Here is a 12,866-nt window from a genome sequence, read left to right as displayed (position 1 = left end):
TCTGAATACTTATGTAAATAAGGTATTTCAGTTTTTAATAAATGTGCAAATGTGCAAAAAATGTCCTCATAAGGTTGTGTAAAGTAACAAACTGGAAAAAATGAAGGGGTCTGAATACTTTCTGAATGCGCTCTATTTGGACAGTGAAATGAAAATGTTAATTTTGGCTCTACTCCAGCATTTTGGATTTGAGATCAAATTATCAGTATTACCGAATGTTAGTTAATTTGAGGGTGTTTTCATGCTGATCTGTTTTACCATTTAGACATAACAGCATTTTATATATTAAGTACTCCCATTTGAAGAAGTATTTGGGCAAATTCACTTCTAGTGTAGTCTAAATGTTAGTATTTGGCCCCTTATCACTTGGATTCAATGACTTCATCAAGCTTTTAACTTTACAAACTCATTCGCTGCATTTCCAATTTGTTTTTGGTTTATTATGGGACATGTCTTGCCCAATATTAACTGAATGGTGCCGTAATTTTATTTCTAAATGAGCTGAGAAGATGTTTCTGAAAACTTCCAAATCCATGCTGATGCTGCCATGATTTCTGAAAATTAATTATTACGGTGTATTACACACTACAATTATGCAGTACAGTGTAGTCAGCAAGAATTTTAGCATTTACACTGGTGGGCCCCGTTGGCAATAAATTCATAAAACCAAAAGCTTACCATGAAGAGTTCCAGTTTTGGATAGCCAGCTAGCTAACCCTCTCTGTCTTTGAGTAGGCTAAACTAGGCTGCATTCGCTAGGTAAGTGAAACAAAAACTAAACTCGCTACTCCTTCATTTTTGAAGAAATGCATTTGTTTAAAACTATTCACCTATTGTCTTTCTCTCTTTGAGTCAACTACTGCACATTTTATGTACCGCAGTCTTCGCTAGCTGTAGCTTGTGCTTTCAGTACTAGATTAATTCTCTGATTCTCTGATTGGATGGGCAACATGTCCGTTTCTGCTACAAGAGCTGTGATAGGTTGGAGAATGTCCTCCGCTAGTTGTCATAATTACTGTGTAAGTCTATGGAAGGGGGTGAGAACCACGAGCCTCCTAGGTTTTGTATTTAAGTTAATGTACGCAGAGGAGGATTGAAACTAGCTATCCTCCGGCAACACCATTGTGCTACCCTACAGAGTGCTGCTGAGGCTACTGTAGACCTTCATTTCAAAACAGTATGTTTTAAACAATTATTTAGGATAGTTTTATCTAAAAAGTATAACTTATTAAATGTTTCACTATTTACATTTTTCTGAAATTCACAGAGGTGGTCTTCCCCTTACACGAGTGGGGGCTCCTCAAAGGAATATCATCTTTGTGCCTCTAACTTTGTCATTATTCATGATTCATTTTATTTGACCTTTATTTAACCAGGCAAGTCAGTTAAGAACAAATTTTTATTTTCAATGACGGCCTATGACTGTTCCTAGGCCGTCATTGACAGATTTGTACCATTTCGGGGGTTTGAACTTGCAACCTTCCGGTTACTAGTCCAACGCTCTAACCACTAGGCTACCCTGCCGCCCCATGATTTGTTTATGATCCTGAAAACATCCAAATGAATGTAAGATTTTAAAACAAAGCCTTAAATTTTCACTTCCAAAAAGGTGAATCCAAAATGACACCCGACCATCATTCACCATTCAGTTACTATTGGGCAAGACATGACCCAAAACGCGCCCAAAACAACCCGCAAATGCATCCAAAAAGTTTGTAGTCACAAGCTTGATGTAGTCATTGAGTGCGGGGGACTAGATACATAAAATGCTTTTATGTCTCAATAGTAAAACAGATATGTATGAAAATATCCTCATAGATCTCAAATCTAAAATGCTGAGTACAGAGCCCAAATAAAATAAAAAATGTAGTTTCACTGCCCAAATATGTGGTGAGGACTGTATGTTGGACTGTATGTTGTTGAGTTGCAAACGCATATTTTCAAAGCCCACCCTCGTCACTATACATGTGGTAAAGACGTCAATAGAATGCGACGCACGTGTCCCCCCTGTGGGGATAGATCCAGAATCCCCTCATTGCCAGCCATCAAAATGTGCTTACATTTCGGCTATTGTTTATATGTGTATTTAATAACTATGTTGAGGTAAAAATCTGAGTATAATGATTGTGTTGATCATCACCAATCAACTGCATTACAGTTAAACGGCCTCATATGCCACCACCGAAAACAGTCGGATATAAAAAATAGATATACATGTTTTAGTAAGCACATTGTTGGCCTGTTAGAACATATGAATCATGACAGATTTGATGAGTTTACACTTTGTTAGATAAGCTTTTTTGAATGGACACCAATGATGGTTTCCTTCTATTACCTACGGTCTGCTTTTCATCGATCTCTTTACTGCATGTATAAAGCGACTAATTGCCACAGATACTCTATCCCAGGGGTGTCAAACTCATTCCATGCAGGGCCGAGTGTCTGCTGTTTTTTGTTATTTTCTTTCAACTTGTGTAAGACCAAGACCAGGTGAGGGGAGTTCCTAATCAGTGACCTTGGTCGTGTACCCCCTGCTCAGACGTTGCATGCATCAACCAATGGTTGCGTTCCACGTTGTCGACTGTGCCGTCGGGCACAAGATTGCTATAACATATGATGTGGTTAGCTGATGCATAAAATATCTATCCAGGCGTTGTAAGATATGTCATGTGTCATCAATGTCTTAGCAACCCTCTTTTTTTTTTTTTTTCAAATTGGTCTTTTGACCAATCACATCCAGATATTTTTCAGAGCTGATCTAAAAATGGTCAAAAGACCAATTAATGGAAAAAAAATATCAGAATTGGGTTGCCTGTGTAAATGCTTGACTCTGTAAAGAACAATATCAGCTAAAGCCCAACACACACAAACAAACTATATACCTTTTTTAATCTTTGTTACTTTCTTTGCTTTCAGGCCCACGGGGAAGGGGTTGGGTGTGTCGCGGGGAGTTGTAATGGCAGCCTTGGTGGTTTAGGGGTTGGAAAGGGGGACTTGGGGGACAGGTGTTGTTTTTATTACTACGAACTCCTCTAATGGGATCATTCCTCTGCATGTATTTCTTACTTTTGAGTGGCAGCCCACGGGTACAATAGGAATATGGAGAATATTGAAGGGAAAGTATGATATGAACTGAACATATATGAATGATATGAATATTGTACCTGTAATCCGCCCCCCCCAAAACAACTAATAACAAAACAAATAAAAACTTGGTAAAACACTTTTGTGGGGCTGCCAGTGTAAATGTTTTTTTGTGTGTGAAAGAGAATGTTTTGAGAGAACACCTCTGAAATCAGTGTCAAAGCCAAATTATTTGTTGGCATCTTATACTGAACAAAACTATAAAACGCCAATATAAAACTGCAATTATTATAGTTCATATAAGGAAATCGGACTATTTAAATCAATTCATTAGGCCCTAATTTATGGATTCCACATGACTGGGAATAGAGATACTGTATGCATCTGTTGCTCACAGATACCTTAAAAAAAGAAGGTAGGGGCGTGGTTTAGAAATCCGGTCAGTATCTGGTGTGACCACTATTTCCCTCATGCAGCGCATATAGGCAAATAGTGGTCACACCAGATACTGACTGGTTTTCTAAACAACGCCCCTACCTTTTTTTTTTAGTTGAGTTTGGGCTGTGGATAGTTGTCACACTCCTCTTAAATGGCTGTGCGAAGTTGCTGGATATTGGAAGGAACTGGAACACTGGCGTACACGTCGATCCAGAGCATCCCAAACATGTTCAATGGGGGACATGTCTGGTGAGTATGCAGGCCATGAAAAAAACTGGAACATTTTCAGCTTCCAGGAATTGTGTATAGATCCTTGCGACATGGGGCCGTGCATTGTCATGCTGGAACATGAGGTGATGGCGGTGGATGAATGGCACGACAATGGGCCTCAGGATCTAGTCATGGTATCTCTGCATTCAAATTACCATCGATAAAATGCAATTTTGTTTGTCTGTAGCTTATGTCTGCCCATACCTTAACCCCACCGTCACCATGGGGTACTCGTCACCATGGGGTACTTTGTTCACAACATTGACATCAGCAAACCTCTCGCCCACACGACGCCATACACGTGGTCTGCAGTTGTAAGGCCGGTTGGACGTACTGCCAAATTCTCTAAAACAATGTTGGAGGTGGCTTATGGTAGAGAAATTAACATTCAATTATCTGGCAACAGCTCTGGTGGACATTCCTGCGCTCTGCATGCCAATTGTACGCTCACCTCAACTTGAGACATCTGTGGCATTGTGTTGTGACAAAACTGCACATTTTAGAATGGCCTTTTATTGTCCCCAGCACAAGGTGCACCTGTGAAATGATCATGCTGTTTAATCAGCTTCTTGACATGGTACACCTGTCAGGTGGATGGATTATCTTGTAAATGAGAAATGCTCACTAACGACAAACAAATTTGTGCACAAAATTTGAGGGAAATAATATTTTTGTGCGTATGGACAATTTCTGGGATTTTTTATTTCAGCTCATGAAACATGGGACCAACACTTTTACATGTTTTGTTTATATTTTTACAAACAGAAATGATTACACAAGCTTTGTGGAGATACAACTTTTGGTTTTGTGATACAATGTTGTATCACAACCATTGTGTCAAATGATTTGTACATTGTTTGCTGGGGCCTGAAGAGTTTGCTGTGAGCTGTAAGACAAAGGATCTCCTCTAGGACATACAGTCAGTCCAATCATGAACACAATTTACATATAGCTGTGTCACTCTTTTCCTGACTGAACATACTGCAATCAATTACATGAGGAATAGTTATTTTTTAAACCAACGCCTTAAAGGAAACTATCTTTTGGTGTTTGTTTCATTAGTCCACTGTTGTAGTGATACGCGGGGTGACTTATAACCCGCCCCCCCTGTGGTTATATCCACAGGGCGTGCGGGCTTAAGGTCATGAAATATTGTATGGGTGAAGGGCGGGTAGGTGGGAGAGGTGGAATAGAGAGAAAACAATGCATTAAAAATCCATAAATGTATCATTGTGCAATTCATATCTATAGGATACATTTATTTTTCATGATTTGTTTCTGACGTTATTGCGTATCCTAAGCCTATTTTTTAGGGCCTAACTGTAGCGCACCAAATACAAGGCAATTGACATGCTTTTGGGAATAAAAAGTTTACATCGATCCACTGAGGAAACAAGGACAATAGCTAGGGTTCCATCCAATTGGTCACAGATTTATATGCAATTATTCTAAAATCAGCATAAAAACAATATGCGCATTTTCCCATCAGAGTTTTGTTTCCATCAAATTGACTTGTTGCAGATAAAAGGCTATGCGTGATGCACCTTTTGCGTTTAAATTCCCATGGATCGAATAACAAAATACAAGTTAAATGGGTTTCCATCGCATTTTCAACTTGATTGTTTTTCTGACAAAAAAATATTCATTATATATATGTTCACTCCGGTATTGGCAGGTGCGCTCACTCCAGTATGGCACATTGGCTAGAGTGCACGTATATAGCCTACATTATGAGATTATCATGGACAAAACATTTTTTTATTCATGTCACCAGAATTAGACCCTCAATATTTATTGGAAAGGAGCATCAAGCTCATCACATTGCACTTTCACCACCTCATGAAGTTCATAACTTATTGCATCTGTTGCCTAATAAACTGCATGCTTTCCCAAATCGTAGCGGGAGGACCACACAACATTTCTTGCTTGTTTACCCAACCCTGGGGCAGACTGTTTGTTCCCACACTTGGGACTCTGACTCTCTATTGGTTACACAGTCTATTGGCCTCCCCTCCTATTCCAACCACCTCTTGCCGAATTTGTATTCACGTTACCTGATGAAATTGCTGTACAATATGATCTTGTGGCCATCTGATGCACATTCAAATGTCATAAATCAACACTGCAGAGTTCTCACTGTCCTCTGCCGTGCCCTGATTGTATTACTGCTGATGATATCTGGAAAGATGCATGTACACCATGGCCCATCTACTGTTGCTAACCCCAATTCTGACTTGTGCTCCGATATCGGTTTCACTGATTTCTGCTCTCGTAAAATCCTGAGTTTTCTGCACATTAACACAAGAAGCTTATTATCTAAAATGTATCAATTGAAACCTTTTAAACAGGTCAACATTCACAAGACCGCAGGGACAAACAGATTACCCGGACGTGTACTCTGCATGTGCTGACCAACTGGCAAGTGTCTTTACTGACATTTTAAACCTCTCCCAGTCTGAATCTGTAATACCAACATGTTTCAAGCAAACCACCATAGTCCCTGTGCCAAGAACACTAAGGTAACCTGTCTAAATGACTACTGACCCGTAGCACTTATGTCTGTAACCATGAAGTGCCTTGAAAGGCTGGTTATGTCTTACATCAACACCATTATCCCAGAAACCCTAGACCCACTCCAATTTGCATACCACCCCAACAGATCTACAGATGATGCAATCTCTATTGCACTCCACACTGCCCTTTCACACCTGGATAAAAGGAACACTGGATCCTGGACTTCTTGACGTGCCGTGCCACCTCCAGGTGGTAAGGGTAGGTAACAACACCACCGCCACGGTGATCCTCAACATGGGGGTCCCTCAGGGGTGCGTGATCAGTCCCCTCCTTTACTCCCTGACTTCCCTGAAAAGTTGCATATCGCGGGGGATATTCGATGCTAATGCAGTACGCCACAGGATGTTTTTGTGCTGGTCAAAGGCAGTTAAGTCTGGGGTGAACCAAGGGCTATATCTGTTCTTAGTTCTACGTTTTTTAAATGGGGCATGCTTATTTAAGATGGCGAGGAAAGCACTTTTAAAGAGCAACCATGAATCCTCTACTGACGGGAAGAGGTCAATATCTTTCCAGGATTCCTGGGCCAGGTCGATTAGAAAGGTCTGCTCACTGAAGTGTTTTAGGCAGTGATGAGGGGTGGTCATTTGACGCGGACCCATTACGGATGCAGGCAATGAGGCAGTGATCACTGAGATACTGGTTGAAGACAGCAGAGGTGTATTTAGAGGGCAAGTTGGTCAAGACGATATCTATGAGGGTGCCCATGGTTACAGATTTAGGGTTGTACCTGGTAGGTTCCTTGATAATTTGTGATATTGAGGGCATCTAGCTTAAATTGTAGGACGGCCAGGGTGTTAAGCATATCTCAGTTTAGGTCACCTAACAGTACAAACTCTGAAGATAGATGGGGGCAATCAATTCACATATGGTGTCCAGGGCACAGCTGGGGGCTGAGGGGGGTCTATAACAAGTGGCGATGGTGAGACACTTATTTCTGGAAAGGTAGATTTTTAAAAGTAGAAGCTCAAATTTTGGGGGTACAGACCTGGATAGTATGACAATACTCTGCAGGCTATGTCTGCAGTAGATTGCAACACCACCCCATTTGGCAGTTCTATCTTGTCGTAAAATGTTGTAGTTGGAGATGGAAAATGCAGAATTCTTGGTGGCCTTCCTAAGCCAGGATTCGGACACAGCTAGGATATCAGGGTTGGTGGAGTGTGCTAAAGCAGTGAATAAAACAAACATAGGGAGGAGGCTTCTGATGTTAACATGCATGAAACCAAGGCTTTTACGGTTACAGAAGTCAACAAATGAGAGTGCCTGGGGAATAGGTGTGGTGCTGGGGGCTACAGGACCTGGGTTCACCTCTACATCACCAGAGGAACAGATGAGGAGTAGGATAAGGGTACGGCTAAAGGCTATAAGAACTGGTTGTCTAGTGCATTGGGAACAGAGAATAAAATGATCAGATTTCTGGGCGTGGTAGAATAGATTCAGGGTATAATGTACAGACAAGGGTATGGTAGGATGCGAGTACAGATATGAGGTTTACATCTAATTGTTGTATAAGATGAATGAGTGAGGATGATACTGTTTGTAAAATTGTGTCATGTGATTTTGGACTGTTTAATGAAGGAAACTCCAATTCCCTTTTGAGTTTAACTAAATCAGAGGACTGCCCATGAGCCCAGTTAGGGTCGGACATCCTCGGACAGGCTCTTTTCTGCAATTCTGAATAAAACCCGAACTTTGAGAAATTCTCAGTAGACCATATTTTTCTCCATTACGAGGGGACATAGGTTGCAGACCCTTGCTGAATATTTTAACCATACCACGTGGTTAAACTCTTAGACTATCGATACCGACAGAATAAGAACAAGTATTTGATATTAATTACTAGTCTGCAGCTAGGAATTCAGTATCATTGAACGTGAAGAACAACAACCACCGAAACATTCATTCTACAACAACATGAATGAATGTCGCACTGAACTATCGACATACAGACAGACAGACAGACAGACAGAGAGAGAGAGAGACGGACAATTCTACAAAAGGAACAAACTTTTCAACAGCGATCAAGACGACACACTGAGCGTAAATATATATATTGATGGCAATTGTTCCCGAATGAGTGAGTGTTCATGTGCAAAGGATTAGTATTTCAATTGCTATAATTATCACGCTGTAGTGACTTCTCAGGTGAACCCCACTCCCCCTTTTGTCTAACAAGCCGGCCATGCCGGTTTAGCCCACTAGGGCACATTCTCCTATCATTTCGTGTAACCATATGTACTTTGTTTGTTTGTGTGTGCACTTCTGTGATTGTTTAGTTTATTTATTTAAGACAATTGATGTATGGATGTGTAACAGATGTGAAACGGCTAGTTTAGTTAGCGTGGGCGCTAAATAGCGTTTCAATCAGTGACGTCACTTGCTCTGAGACCTTGAAGTAGTAGTTCCCCTTGCTCTGCAAGGGCCGCGGCTTTTGTGGAGCGATGGGTAACGACGCTTCGTAGGCGTCAGTTGTTGATGTGTGCAGAAGGTCCCTAGTTCGTGCCCGGGTATGGGCGAGGGGACGGTCTAAATTTGTACTGTTACATTGATGCTGTTGACCCGGATTACTGGTTGCTGCGGAAAAAGGAGGAAGGTCAAAAGGGTCCCTAGTTCGCGCCCGGGTATGGGCGAGGGCACGGTCTAAACTTGTACTGTTACAGATGACTCAAGACTGGGTTCGTGCAGATAACCAACAATTTACGACGTTTGGAATGAGACTAACGTGAGGTAAAGTAAATGATTAATTAATCAGAGCCAATTGTGCTCGCTCTTTTACCCTTTTCACATGATCATATCGACCCAAACTGTACTGTGCTGGTTCGGATATTTTTGTCCTTTCCAGCATGGTTCTTGCAATTATGATAGAGACTTAACCGGACCAGAACAGTACAGCTTGGTATTTGACGACGTCCTCATGGCAGGCTCGTTAACTTCTTCACAGCAACACCAGAATAGTTGTGAGAGTGTGATCACAACCACTGTAATGGTGATGATGTAATGGTTGGTGAACCACTATTTGATCCCCCACTGACTCCATTAGGTTGTAATGTTGCCTGTCTATTTTTGTGATGCAGGATGTCGTTTTCCAGTGGCTAATGGGTGATAAAATGTATCTGAACCAGATAGATGCGGAGGACCCCGAGGTGAGAAACCAAGGAATGTTTTATGATCTGCAGTTTTACCTTTTAGTTCTAGAAGTGACACTTCTCATTCTGTGTTTTGCCCAGATCCCAGATTACACCATGCTACCAGACACAGGCTGCCTGTCTGTGCGACTACGAGTATGCTTGCAAGAGGGAGAGGAAAACCCACGAGACTTTACCTCCCTGTTTGACATGTCTACTCAAGCTATCAAACACTTTTCCCCAAGTCATCAGGTGGAAATACATACTGCTTTAGAAACTGGACAGACATCAGTTCATTACTGTAGGCCATAGTTGGTGGCTACATGTTTTGTCTGCTTTGCCTACATGTTTACGGTGTGTTTGTTGACACCAGTGTGTTTGACTTGTCTCACTGCAGTTCCTACAAGCAGATGTCAAACATGAGCCCCTCCAGCTGATCACACCTCAGTTTGAGACTCCCCTTTCCCAGCTGGAGCCTGCTGTAGGTTTCCCCTCTCCAGCTCTACACAATCTCACCCAGCTCCTAGCTCAGCCATCTCACAGATTGAATGTGGATTCTGTACACTCGACTGACAATGGCATGTGCACTAGACTGTATTCAACAACACTTTTTGCTAATTGACTGGGATTTATTAAAATGGGACAATACACACTTGATCATTGTAGAAAATTATACATTTTCCATCCCTCTAAAATGTGTGTGCTCTCCTATGGATTGCTTTGAGCAGGTCTTTCCGCCTGTCTTCAGGGACATGCCTCCCCCCATGCTTGACCTGGATGAAACCTTCTCAGATTGCGTTTGGCACAGCTCTCCAACAAATGTAAGTGTTAACCACAGGTTATATTTGAATCGAGCATTATTAACGGAAAGTGTTCTGTATTCTTCCTGCAGGCACCGACGACAAGCTAGAGTTCTACGTGAGGAAGTGTGGATACATCTTGGGGGTGAGGAGAAGTTGGATAAAGACCAAAGGGATGCCAAACACATCCTGGAGCACATCATCTTTCAGGTTGTAGAGTTCAAGAAGCTCAACCAGGTGAGCGATATGACCAATTGAGTCTTTGATAAAAATGCACACTATGTTGATCTTGGCCTTGGTTGACATTAATGTACTATAAATGATTCATCCCATTTCTCCTATACAGGAACATGACACACAGACCAGGTTTTCCCCATTCTGACCTATCAACCAGTGACTTCAAACTACATGACCAAAAATGTGGACACCTGCTTGTCAAACATCATGGGCATTAAGAGTTGGTCTCCCCTTTGTTGCTAATACAGCCTTCCACTCTCCTAGTGGAAAGCCTTCCTAGATGTTGGGACTTGTTTCCGTTCAGCCAGGAGCATTAGTGAGGTCGGGCGATTAGGCCTGGGTTACAATTCATCCCAAAAGGTGTTTTTGTTCTGACCTCGCACAGGGTATTGTCATGTTGAAACAGGGAATTTACTTCCAAACTGTTGCCACGAAGGTGGATGTACAGAATTGTCTAGAATGTCATTGTATGCTGTAGTGTTAAGATTTCCCTTCACTGGAACTAAAAAGGGCCTAGCCCAAACCATGAAAAACAGCCCCAGACCATTATTCCTCCGAACTTGTTGGCACTAGGACAGATTGTTTACGCTCTTCAGCATTCCCGTTCTGTGAGCTCCTGTGGCTTACCACTTCACGGCCGAGCCATTGTTGCACCTGGAAGTTTACGTCACAATAACAGCACTTAGTTGACCAGGGCAGTTTTAGCAGGGCAGAAATTTGACGATACGTCTTGTTGGAAAGGTGGCACCCTATCACATTTAAAGTCACTGAGCGCTTCTACTGCCAATGTTGGTCTGAGGAGATTGCATGGCTGTGCACTCAATTTTACCCATGTCCGTAACAGGTGTGGTTAAAATAGCCAAATCCACAGTCGAGATTCTATATAGTTTTTCCATTAAATATAAAAAATGTAACTCCATATCCTCCATCAAACTGAAGAGATAGTTGATTTGTGTTCTAAATGTGGAAAACCTCATGTTTGTGCTATAGTATCATAAAATGTTGGCATTTGCATCATTCCCTAAATACTCAAGAGGCACTGTCGATTTAAGCAATACACAACTTTATTTACTATAATAGGTTCATGTAAAATAAAATTCACAGGCATCTTGAATATCCTCCTTAAGGTCTGTAAAGGTGAAATAAGAGAACATGTCAATATACAAACCATTAAAACGAACTCTGAAGTCTTAGTTTAACAAGGAAAGCTCATGCCAGGTCTAGTCCGCTTACATCAAAAATACTTTCTGGCCAGGACACGGCAGCAACTTAAAAAAAATAAGTCACTGAACTGGAGAACCTTACCTCAACTTTTCAGTACAGCACTGTCACATCCCCACTTTGGCTTGTCAAAACCTGTAGGGATGGCTGTGCGTCTCTGCCATTCATCCTCAGCTGCTGAACCTGAGATCTGGCTCAGGCTGGAACTGAGACTCGAAGCCATAGTGACCTCCTTCCAGGACCTTTGGTTGTCCTCTGTGTCATTTCCATGTGGGGGTGAGCCTGACCAGATCAGGGAGATCTCAGCCAGGGATGGTGGTGCAGACTGGAACTTGGGACTCCAGGTAGTCTCCAACGTGCTTGACTCAAGGATCGGTTTTGGACTGTTAGTCTCAGGTTTGATTAGGGAGACCTCCCAGGCAACCTGCGAGGCAGTCAGATCAATGTAGGACAGATCCAATGGGCAGGCTAGTTTGGGTTTCTGGAGGAGGACCTGCTCAGCAGGAGTAGAGGACTTGCTCTCTACAGGTATAGTGAGCCCTGGTGTTTGTGTAGCCTCCTTAGAGTTCAGGTTCATGGCTTGAGAGGGGGACACAGGGTTGGGAGACTGACACAGGGAGGCGAGGAGGGATTGTTTGGAACCATAGTACTCAACAACAATTCTATTTGGAGGCAGCACCGATGTGGACTGTCCCGTCAGTGACAGAGCAGACGCAGATAAACTCTGGTCCAAGAAGCCTTTGTCGAGCGCTGAGGGAGATGGGCACTGAAAACTCATGGACGCATCTGTGAAGCAAATAATTCAACACATTTAAAATGTCTCACCACCACCTGATTTAACACGCAACTGTTTTGATTATTCTTCATATTAATTAGCATAAATGTACCCTATGCAGAGAGTCAAATTGCTTTGCCAAATAAATCTGTTTTCTTACCAGCACTGGCAAGCTCCTCATCCATGTTTTTAGATAATCATTGAATGGTTGCCTAACCACAATGCAGCTTGTTTTTAATCTGCTGGTTGATTGTCTCACCTGTTTGGTAATGAAGGCCCGCAACGACAAGGTGGAGGGGGGTGTATAATTAAGCAAAAAGACCGAGGGGGTGTGGTATGTGG

General features: G+C 42.1%; 1 protein-coding gene and 1 long non-coding RNA gene across 3 annotated transcripts; one reads left to right on the top strand and one right to left on the bottom strand.

Moving 5' to 3' along the window:
* Nucleotides 1-9,438: 9,438 nt before the first annotated feature.
* On the top strand, nt 9,439-11,487 carry LOC110493260. The gene is made up of 3 exons (XR_005037084.1): nt 9,439-9,509; nt 9,594-10,528; nt 10,638-11,487. It is a non-coding gene; the product is annotated as an uncharacterized LOC110493260 (long non-coding RNA).
* An 83-nt stretch (nt 11,488-11,570) lies between these two features.
* si:ch73-303b9.1 lies at nt 11,571-12,844 on the bottom strand. 2 transcript variants are annotated; one of them, XM_021569840.2, is made up of 3 exons: nt 12,685-12,844; nt 11,834-12,535; nt 11,571-11,657 (listed from the first exon to the last, which is right to left on the bottom strand). In XM_021569840.2, the coding sequence occupies exons 1-2, from the start codon at nt 12,707-12,709 to the stop codon at nt 11,835-11,837; spliced, it is 726 nt and encodes a 241-aa protein (XP_021425515.1). In that variant the 5' UTR covers nt 12,710-12,844; the 3' UTR covers nt 11,571-11,657; nt 11,834. The 2 variants fall into 2 exon arrangements, with proteins under 2 accessions (XP_021425515.1, XP_021425517.1); XM_021569842.2 differs by lacking the exon at nt 12,685-12,844 and adding an exon at nt 12,637-12,656.
* Nucleotides 12,845-12,866: the final 22 nt, after the last annotated feature.

Source organism: Oncorhynchus mykiss, chromosome 17 (assembly GCF_013265735.2).
Source record: "Oncorhynchus mykiss isolate Arlee chromosome 17, USDA_OmykA_1.1, whole genome shotgun sequence".
Taxonomy (NCBI): domain Eukaryota; kingdom Metazoa; phylum Chordata; class Actinopteri; order Salmoniformes; family Salmonidae; genus Oncorhynchus; species Oncorhynchus mykiss.
The sequence above is the reverse complement of the archived record's forward strand: the minus strand, read 5'-3'. Positions and strand labels throughout refer to the sequence as shown.